Source organism: Vanellus vanellus (assembly GCF_965231255.1).
Source record: "Vanellus vanellus genome assembly, contig: HAP1_SCAFFOLD_2352, whole genome shotgun sequence".
Lineage (NCBI taxonomy): Eukaryota > Metazoa > Chordata > Aves > Charadriiformes > Charadriidae > Vanellus > Vanellus vanellus.
In genome coordinates, this window is record NW_028127069.1 from 911 (window position 1) to 11,141 (window position 10,231).

Below are 10,231 nucleotides of genomic sequence, written 5' to 3' on the forward strand. Positions count from 1 at the left end.
CCCCTCCCGGGTCCCCAAATCCCCATCCCAGGTCCCCAGACCCCATTTTTGGGTCCCCAAATCCCCGTCACAGGTGCCCATACCCCTATTCAGGGTCCCCAGATCCCCTTCTTGGGTCCCCAAATCCCTATTTGGGGTCCCCAGACCCCTTTCCCAGCCCCCAAATCCCCATCCCACGTCCCCAAACCCCCTTCTTGGATCCCCCAGTCCTCATTTGGGGCTCCCAGACCCCTTTCTCAGCCCCCAGATCCCTATTCCAGGTCCCAAAATCCCCATCCCGGGTCCACAAATCCTCTTCTTGGATCCCGCAGTCCCCATTTGGGGTCCCCAGACCCCTTTCTCAGCCCCAAATCCCCATCCCGGGTCCCCAAACCCCCTTCTTGGGTCTCACAGTCCTCATTCGGGGTCCCCAGACCCCTTTCCCAGCCCCCAAATCCCCCTCCCGGGTCCCCAAATCCCCATCCCAGGTCCCCAGACCCCCTTTTTGGGTCCCTAAATCCCCGTCACAGGTGCCCAAAGCCCTATTCAGGGTCCCCAGATCCCTATTTGGGGTCCCCAGACCCCTTTCCCAGCCCCCAAATCCCCATCCCTTGTCCCCAAATCCCCATCCTGGCTCCCCAGACCCTTTTTCCCACCCCCCAAATTCCCATCCCAGGTCCCCAAGCCCCCGTCCCGCTTGCCCCCAGCTCCCCAAATCCCCATCCCAGCTCCCCAAATCCCCATCCCAGCTCCCCAAATCCCCATCCCAGCTCCCCAAACGCCTGTCCCCGTCCCCAAACCCCTTCCCTGGGCGCCCCCCCCCTCCCATTCCAGTTCCCCAAACCCCCTTTTCCCAGCCCCCAAATCCCCGTCCCAAGTCCCGACGCCCCGAGAGGTCCCCGATTTTGCTTTTTAGGTGTGTTTTCCTTTTTTTTTTTTTTTTCTTTTTTTTTTTTTGGGGGGGGGGTGGTGTCTCGAAGGAGGAGGGGACCCACAATGTACGCCGTCTACAAGCAAGCCCACCCCCCCACGGGACTGGAGTTCTCCATGTTCTGCAACTTCTTCTCCAACGCCGAACGCAACTTGGTGGTGGCCGGGTCCTCCCAACTCTACGTTTATCGCCTCAATCACGATTGCGAGGTAAACCCACCCCCCCAAATAACCTCCCCTCCCCCCAAACTTTCCTTGTGCCCCCTCCCCTTCACATTTTGGGGGTGGTTTGATGGGTTTCGACCGACGTCCCGCTCCGTTTTCCTCCGCAGACGGGCGCTAAAGGAGACAGGAACACAGGTAAGTGGTGGAATCGCCGCCCCCCCCCCTCCCCTCCTCTCCCCCCAAGGCTTCGGTTTTGGGGTGCCCCCCACCCCTTTTTAATAAGGTCTTTACGCTGCCCTTTCCCCCCTCGCCCCCCCCTCTCCGCCCGCCCCCGCAGAAGGCAGAGGCCACAAGGAGAAGCTGGAGCTGGTGGCCTCCTTCTCCTTCTTCGGCAACGTCATGTCCATGGCCAGCGTGCAGCTGGCGGGGGCCAAGCGCGACGCTCTGCTCCTCAGCTTCAAGGACGCCAAGGTACGGGGCGGGGCGGCTCCCCCCCCACCCCCCCCACCCCCCAAAAAATCCTCCCCAACCCCCTGGGGGGGAGTTGCGTGTCACCCCTTTCCCCTTCCAGCTCTCCGTGGTGGAGTACGACCCCGGCACCCACGACCTGAAGACGCTCTCCCTCCACTACTTCGAGGAGCCGGAGCTGAGGGTGGGTGCTGAGAGCCCGAGATTTTTTGGGGGGGGGGGGAGGGAGGGGGTTCTTTGCCACGGAGAGATCCCCCCAAAAACCTCTTTTGTTTTTTGTTTTTTTTTCTTTGCTTGCCCTCCCCCCCCCTTCCTTTCCCCCCCTCCCTTCCTTTCCCCCCCCCTCCCTCCCCCCCTCCTCCCCCCCTTCCTTCCCCCCCCCTTCCTTCCCCCCCCTTCCTTCCCCCCCCTTCCTGCCCCCCCCCCTTCCTGCCCCCCCCCCTTCCTGCCCCCCCTCCCCTTCCTGCCCCCCCTCCCCTTCCTGCCCCCCTCCTCTTTCCTGCCCCCCCCTCCCCTTTCCTGCCTCCCCCTCCCCTTTCCTGCCCCCCCCTCCCCTTCCTTTCCCCCCTCCCCTTCCTTCTCCCCCCCTCCCCTTCCTCCCCCCCCCCTTCCTTTCCCCCCTCCAAATTTTGCCCCGCAGGACGGTTTCGTGCAGAACGTCCACATCCCGCGGGTGCGGGTGGATCCGGACGGGCGCTGTGCCGTCATGCTCATCTACGGCACCCGCCTGGTCGTCCTCCCCTTCCGTCGCGACACCCTCACCGACGAGCACGAGGGGCTGGTGGGAGAAGGGTGAGCCCCCCTCCATCTCCCCAAAACCCCCTCCCGCTGCCACCCATGGGTGCTGGGGGGGGGAGAAACTCTCCTGAGCCGTCATCCCCCCCCCCCTTCCTCTTCCTCCCCTCCCGCCGCAGGCAGAAGTCCAGCTTCTTGCCCAGCTACATCATCGACGTGCGGGAGCTGGACGAGAAGCTCCTCAACATCATCGACATGCAGTTCCTCTACGGCTACTACGAGCCCACCCTCCTCATCCTCTTCGAGCCCAACCAGACCTGGCCGGGGTGAGCAACCCCCCTCCTCCTCCTCCTCCCCGTCTGGTCCGTGTGTCCCTCCCTCCCTCCCTCCTCCTCCTCCTCGTCGCCGGGGTGTGACGCCGTCCCCTGTCCTGCGCAGGCGGGTGGCGGTGCGCCAGGACACCTGCAGCATCGTGGCCATCTCCCTCAACATCATGCAGAAGGTCCATCCCGTCATCTGGTCCCTCAGCAACCTGCCCTTCGACTGCACCCAGGCGCTGGCCGTCCCCAAGCCCATCGGTGAGCGACCGCGGGGGGGACGGGGACGGGGACGACGGGGACGGGGGGGACGGGGGTGACGGCGGCTGTCCCTCTCGCCGCAGGAGGAGTGGTGATCTTCGCCGTCAACTCGCTGCTGTACCTCAACCAGAGCGTGCCGCCCTACGGGGTGGCCCTCAACAGCCTCACCAACGGCACCACCGTCTTCCCCCTGCGTAAGGGCCACCGTCGTCATCCTCACCCTCCTCCTCCGCTGTCCCCTCCTCCTCCTCCTCCGCGTCCTTCGTCTCTTCGTCCTTGTCCTCCTGCTCCTCCTCTGCTTTCTTCTCTTCCTCTTCGTCCTCCTCCTCCTCGTCTTCCTCGTTGTCCTTCTCCTCTTCGTCCTTGCGCTCCATCCTCTTCTTCCTCCTGCTCCTCCTCCTCCTTGTCCTTCTTCTCTTTGTCATTGTCCTCCTCCTCCTCGTTCTGTTCCTCTTCATCCTTCTCATCGTCCTCCTTTTTGTCTTTGTTTTCCTCTTCATTCTCTTCTTCCTCATCCTCCTGCTCTCCTTTCTCATTGTTCTCCTCCTCTTCTTCCTCGCTCTCCTCTTCTTCCTCGCTCTCCTCCTCTTCCTCGTTCTCCTCCTCTTCCTCGTTCTCCTCCTCCTCTTCCTCGTTCTCCTCCTCCTCTTCCTCGTTCTCCTCCTCCTCTTCCTCGTTCTCCTCCTCTTCTTCCTCGTTCTCCTCCTCTTCTTCCTTGTTCTCCTCCTCTTCTTCCTCGTTCTCCTCCTCTTCTTCCTCGTTCTCCTCCTCTTCTTCCTCATCCTCCTCTTCGTCCTTCTCCTCTTTGTTCTCTTCTTCCTCCTCCTCCTTCTCCTCATTGCCCTTTTCCTCTTCGTCCTTGTTTCCTCTTCATCCTCTTCTTCCTCATCCCCTCTTCATTCTCCTCCTCTTCGTCCTTTTTGTCCTTGTCTTCCTCTTTGTCCTCTTCTTCCTCATCGTCCTGCTCTTCTTTCTTCTCCTTCTCCCCCTCTTCTTTTTCCTTCTCCTCATTGTTCTTTATCTCATTGTCCTCCTCCTCATTGTCCTTCTCCTCTTCGTCCTTATACTCCTCTTCATCCTCCTCCTCTTCATCCCTCTCCTCCTCGTTGTCATTCTCCTTTTTGTCCTTGTCTTCCTCTTTGTCCACTTCTTTCTCATTGTCCTGCTCTTCTTTCTCTTCCTCTTCCTCCTTTTCTTCCTTGTGCTCCTTCTTCTCCTCTTTCTTGTTCTCTTTTTCCTCCTCTTCCTCATCTTATTCCTCGTCCTCCTCATCTTATTCCTCGTCCTCCTCTGCTTTGTCCTCGTCCTCCTCCTCCTCTTTGTCCTCGTCCTCCTCCTCCTCTTTGTCCTCGTCCTCCTCCTCCTCTTTGTCCTCGTCCTCCTCCTCCTCTTCGTCCTCCTCCTCCTCCTCTTCGTCCTCCTCCTCCTCCTCTTCGTCCTTCTCCTCCTCCTCTTCGTCCTCCTCCTCCTCCTCTTCGTCCTCCTCCTCCTCCTCTTCGTCCTCCTCCTCCTCCTCTTCGTTCTCCTCCTCCTCTTCGTTCTCCTCCTCCTCTTCGTTCTCCTCCTCCTCTTCGTTCTCCTCCTCCTCTTCGTTCTCCTCCTCCTCTTCGTTCTCCTCCTCCTCTTCGTCCTCCTCCTCTTCGTCCTGTTCTTCCTCCTCCTCCTCCTCCCCCTCCCCCCCCCCTCTCCCCGCGCCACGGGGGGTTCGGGGCTCTCAGCCGCGCTCTCCCCCAGGCGTGCAGGAGGGGGTGAAGGTGACGCTGGACTGCGCCCAGGCCACCTTCATCTCCTACGACAAGATGGTCATCTCGCTGAAAGGAGGGGAGATGTAAGCCGTGGGGCAGCCGCGGGGCAGCCGTGGGGCCGGTGGCCCCGCCCTCCAGGGTGCCACCGTCCCCGCCGTGTCCCCTTTTTGTCCCCAGCTACGTCCTGACGCTGATCACGGACGGGATGAGGAGCGTCCGCTCCTTCCACTTCGACAAGGCGGCCGCCAGCGTCCTCACCACCTGCGTAAGCGCCCCCGGGGGGGGGACGGGACGGCGGGGGGGACCCCCGCCTGTCCCCGAGGGGTCCCCCCGTCACCCCGCTGTCCCCCCGTCCCCCCCCAGATGGTGACGTTGGAGCCGGGGTACCTCTTCCTGGGGTCGCGCTTGGGCAACTCGCTGCTGCTCAAGTACACGGAGAAGCTGCAGGAGGCGCCGGCCAACGGGGGCAAGGAGCCGGCCGAGCGGCAGGTGGGGCCGCGGGGGACCCCAAAACACGTCCCGGGGCCCCCAACCCCCTTCTTGGGGCCCCAAATCCCCATCCCGGGGCCCCCAACCCCCTTCTTGGGGCCCCCAAATCCCCATCCCGGGGCCCCCAATCCCCTTCTTGGGTCCCCCAAATCCACATCCCGGGGCCCCCAACCCCCTTCTTGGGTCCCCCAAATCCCCATCCCGGGGCCCCAAATCCCCGTCCTGGGTCCCCAAATCCACATCCCGGGGCCCCCAACCCCCTTCTTGGGTCCCCCAAATCCCCATCCCGGGGCCCCAAATCCCCGTCCTGGGTCCCCAAATCCCCATCCCGGGGCCCCCAACCCCCTTCTTGGGTCCCCAAATCCCCATCCCGGGGCCCCAAATCCCCGTCCTGGGTCCCCCAAATCCCCATCCCGGGTCCCCAAACCCCCTTCTTGGGTCCCCAAATTCCTCTCCCGGGGCCCCCAACCCCCTTCTTGGGTCCCCCAAATCCCCATCCCGGGGCCCCCAACCCCCTTCTTGGGTCCCCCAAATCCCCATCCCGGGGCCCCAAATCCCCATCCCGGGGCCCCAAATCCCTAGTCTGGGTCCCCAGACCCCTTTCCCAGATCCCAAATCCCCGTCCTGGGTCCCCAAATCCTTCTCCTGGTTCCCCAAATCCCTATTCCGGGTCTCCAGACCCCTTTCCCAGATCTCAAATCCCCGTCCTGGGTCCCAAAATCCCCTTCTTGGGTCCCCAAATCCTTCTCCCGGTTCCCCAAATCCCTATTCTGGGTCCCCAGACGCCTTTCACAGATCCCAAATCCCCTTCTCGGGTCCCCAAATCCTTCTCCTAGTTCCACAGACCCCCTTCTTGGGTCCCCAAATCCCCTTCTTGGGTCCCCAAATCCTTCTCCCGGTTCCCCAAATCCCTATTCTGGGTCCCCAAACCCCCTTTTTGGGTCCCCACATCCCTCTCCCGGGTACCCAAACTCCCTTCTTGGGTCCCACAGGCCCCATTTGGGGACCCCGGACCCCTTTCCCAGCCCCCAAATCCCTATTCCGCGTCCCTAAATCCCTATTCTGCTTCCCCAAATGCCCTTCTTGGCTCCCACAGTCCCCATCCCGGGTCCCCACACCCCCTTCTTGGGCCCCACAGTCCCCATTTGGGGTCCCCAGGTGCCTTTCCCAGATCCCAAATCCCTATCCCGGGTCGCCAAACCCCCTTCTTGGGTCCCCAAATCCCCATCCCGTGTCCCCAAACCCCTTCTTGGGTCCCACAGGCCCCATTTGGGGATGCCGGACCCCTTTCCCAGCCCCCAAATCCCTACTCTGCGTCCCCAAATGCCCTTCTTGGGTCCCACAGTCCCCATTCGGGGTCCCCAGACCCCTTTCCCAGCCCCCAAATCCCCATCCCCGTTCCCCAAATCCCCCTTTTGGGTCTCCAGACCCCTCTCCCGGGTCCCCAAACCCCCTTCTTGCGTCCCCCAGTCCCCATTCGGGGTCCCCAGACCCCTTTCCCAGCCCCCCGATCCCCATCCCAGGTCCCCAAATCCTCATCCCGTGTGTCCGCAGGTCCCCAAACCCCCATCCCACGTCCCCAAACCCCCATCCCGCGTCCCCAAACCCCCATCCCGCGTCCCCAAACCCCACCCCGTCCCCATTTTCCCATCCCAGGTCCCCAAATCCCCTTTCCCGCCCCCCCGCCGGTGTCCCCAAGGGCAGCTGCGGTGGGTGGTCCCTGGGGAGGGGACGGTTTTGGGGGGGCTCTCAGCTCTCTCGGCCGCCGCAGGAGGAACCGCCGGTGAAGAAGAAGCGCTCGGAGTCCTCGGGGACGTGGGCAGGTGGGTGACAGCGCCGGGACACCCCCCGGAGCAACACCGGGGCTTCGTCACCCCCCGCCGGGGTGGGACGCGGGGCGTCAGGGGAGAAGTGGGGTCCCGGGGGGGGGTGACACGGTGATGGGGGGTGACACAGGGGGTGACGTGGTGACGGGGGGTGACGCGGTGATGGGGTGACACAGTTACAGGGAGGGTGACACAGTGATGGGGTGACGCAGTGAGGGGGGTGTGACATGGTGATGAGGGGCTGACGAGGGGGTGACAGTTACAGGGAGGGTGACGTGGTGATGGGGGGTGACGTGGTTACGGGGGGTGACGCAGTGACGGGGGTGACGCAGTTACAGGGAGGGTGACATAGTGACGAGGGTGGCACAGTGATGGGGGTGACACGGTTACAGGGAGGGTGACATGGTGACGGGGGTGACACAGTGATGGGGTGATGCAGTGAGGGGGGTGTGACATGGTGATGAGGGGGTGACGAGCGGGTGACACAGTTACAGGGAGGGTGATGTGGTGACGGGGGTGACACAGTTACAGGGAGGGTGACACAGTGATGGGGTGACATGGTTATAGAGGGGGTGACACGGTGATTGGGGGTGACACAGTGATGGAGTGACGCAGTGAGGGGGGTGTGACGTGATGAGGGGGTGACGAGGGGGTGACACAGTTACAGGGAGGGTGACGTGGTGATGGGGGTGACGTGGTTACTGGGGGGTGACGCAGTGACGGGGGTGACACGGTTACAGGGAGGGTGACAGTGATGGGGTGACATGGTTACAGAGGGGGTGACATGGTGATGGGGGTGACACAGTGATGGAGTGACGCAGTGAGGGGGGTGTGACGTGATGAGGGGGTGACGAGGGGGTGACACAGTTACAGGGAGGGTGACATGGTTACAGAGGGGGTGACACGGTGATGGAGTGACACAGTGAGGGGGGTGTGACATGGTGATGAGGGGGTGACGAGGGGGTGACACAGTTACAGGGAGGGTGACATGGTGACGGGGGTGACATGGTTACGGGGGGGTGACATGGTGACGGGGGTGACACGGTTACAGGGGGTGACACAGTGATGGGGTGACGCAGTGAGGGGGGTGTGACATGGTGATGAGGGGGTGACGAGGGGGTGACACAGTTACAGGGAGGGTGACACGGTGATGGGGGTGACGTGGTTACTGGGGGGTGACACAGTGATGAGGTGACGCAGTGAGGGGGGTGTGACGTGATGGGGGGTGTGACGTGATGAGAGGGTGACGAGGGGGTGACACAGTTACAGGGAGGGTGACATGGTGATGGGAGGTTACGCAGTGACGGGGTGACACGGTTACAGGGAGGGTGACACAGTGATGGGGTGACATGGTTACAGAGGGGGTGACACGGTGATGGGGTGACGCAGTGAGGGGGGTGTGACGTGATGAGGGGGTGACGAGGGGGTGACACAGTTACAGGGAGGGTGACACGGTGATGGGGGTGACGTGGTTACGGGGGGGTGACACAGTGATGAGGTGACGCAGTGAGGGGGGTGTGACGTGATGGGGGGTGTGACGTGATGAGAGGGTGACGAGGGGGTGACACAGTTACAGGGAGGGTTACATGGTGATGGGGGTGACGTGGTTACTGGGGGGTGACGCAGTGACGGGGGTGACACGGTTACAGGGAGGGTGACAGTGATGGGGTGACATGGTTACAGAGGGGGTGACACGGTGATTGGGGGTGACACGGTGATGGAGTGACGCAGTGAGCGGTTGTGACGTGACAAGGGGGTGACATGGTTACAGGGGTGACACGGTTACAGGGGGTGACACAGTGATGGGGTGACGCAGCGAGGGGGGTGTGACATGGTGATGAGGGGGTGACGAGGGGGTGACACAGTTACAGGGAGGGTGACACAGTGATGGGGTGACATGGTTACAGAGGGGGTGACACGGTGATGGGGGTGACACAGTGAGGGGGGTGTGACGTGATGGGGGGTGTGATGTGATGAGAAGGTGGCGAGGGGGTGACACAGTTACAGGGAGGGTGACATGGTTACGGGGGGGTGACATGGTTACGGGGGGTGATGCAGTGATGGGGGTGACACGGTTACAGGGGATGACGCAGTGATGGTGACACAGTTACAGGGAGGGTGATGTGGTGATGGGGGGTGATGCGGTTATGGGGGTGACATGGTTACAGGTGACATGGTGACACGGTGATGCGGTGATGGGGGGTGACACGGTGATGGGGTGACATGGTGATGGGGGTGACGCAGTGACGGGGGTGTGACATGGTGACGAGGGGGTGACCCAGTGACAGGGAGGGTGACATGGTGAGGGGGTGACATGGTTATGGGGGGGTGACGTGGTGATGGGGGTGTGACACGGTGATGGTGACACAGTTACAGGGGTGTGACACGGTGATGGGTGACGCAGTGACGGGGGTGTGACATGGTGACAAGGGGCTGACGTGGTGATGGGGGGTGACACAGAGGGAGAGTGACATGGTTACGGGGGGTGACGCGGGGATGGGGGGGTGACATGGTTACAGGGGGGTGACACAGTGATGGTGTGACACGGTGACAGGGGGGTGACATAGTTACAGGGAGGGTGACGCGGTGATGGGGGGGTGACACAGTGACGGGGGGTGACACAGTGACGGGGAGGGTGACACGGTGCTGGGGGTGACGCGGTGCTGGGGGGGGGTGACAGGGTGCCGGGGGGGTGACAGGGTCTCGTTGTCACCCCGGGCAGGGGGGAAGTCGGCGCCGCAGGACGAGGTGGACGAGATCGAGGTGTACGGCAGCGAGGCGCAGTCGGGGACCCAACTCGCCACCTACTCCTTCGAGGTACCCCCGCGGCGGGGGGGGGGGGGCGGGGGGACACCCCCCAACGTCCCCGTGTCACCCCCTCCCCGTGTCACCCCCTCCCCCGCCAGGTCTGCGACAGCATCCTCAACATCGGCCCCTGCGCCAACGCCGCCATGGGGGAGCCGGCCTTCCTCTCCGAGGAGGTGAGGCCCCCCCCTGCCCGCCCCTGCCCGCCCCTGCCCGCCCCTGCCTGCCCCTGCCTGCCCCTGCCTGCCCCTGCCTGCCCCTGCCTTCCCCTGCCCTGCCCTTGCCCACTCCTGACCACTCCTGCCTGCCCCTGCCTGCCCCTGCCCGCCCCTGCCTGCTGCTGACCACTCCTGCCCGCCCCTGCCTGCCTGCCCCTGCCCGCCCCTGCCTGCCCCTGACCCCCCCTGCCCGCCCCTGCCTGCCCCTGACCCCCCCCTGCCTGCCCTTGCCCTCTCCTGACCACTCCTGCCTGCTCCTGCCCGCCCCTGCCCCCCCGCTCACACCTGCCCGC

General features: G+C 63.4%; 1 protein-coding gene across 1 annotated transcript; it reads left to right on the plus strand.

Moving 5' to 3' along the window:
* Positions 1-586: 586 nt before the first annotated feature.
* LOC309685535 (cleavage and polyadenylation specificity factor subunit 1-like) lies at positions 587-9,896 on the plus strand (the record flags this gene model as incomplete). The annotated part of the gene is made up of 14 exons (XM_082501287.1): positions 587-1,119; positions 1,242-1,269; positions 1,412-1,545; positions 1,646-1,726; positions 2,183-2,334; positions 2,457-2,603; positions 2,716-2,855; positions 2,939-3,049; positions 4,590-4,683; positions 4,778-4,865; positions 4,964-5,089; positions 6,861-6,912; positions 9,638-9,732; positions 9,822-9,896. Coding segments are annotated over exons 1-14 (1,467 nt in total), but the record flags the coding sequence as incomplete, so codon positions are not given.
* Positions 9,897-10,231: the final 335 nt, after the last annotated feature.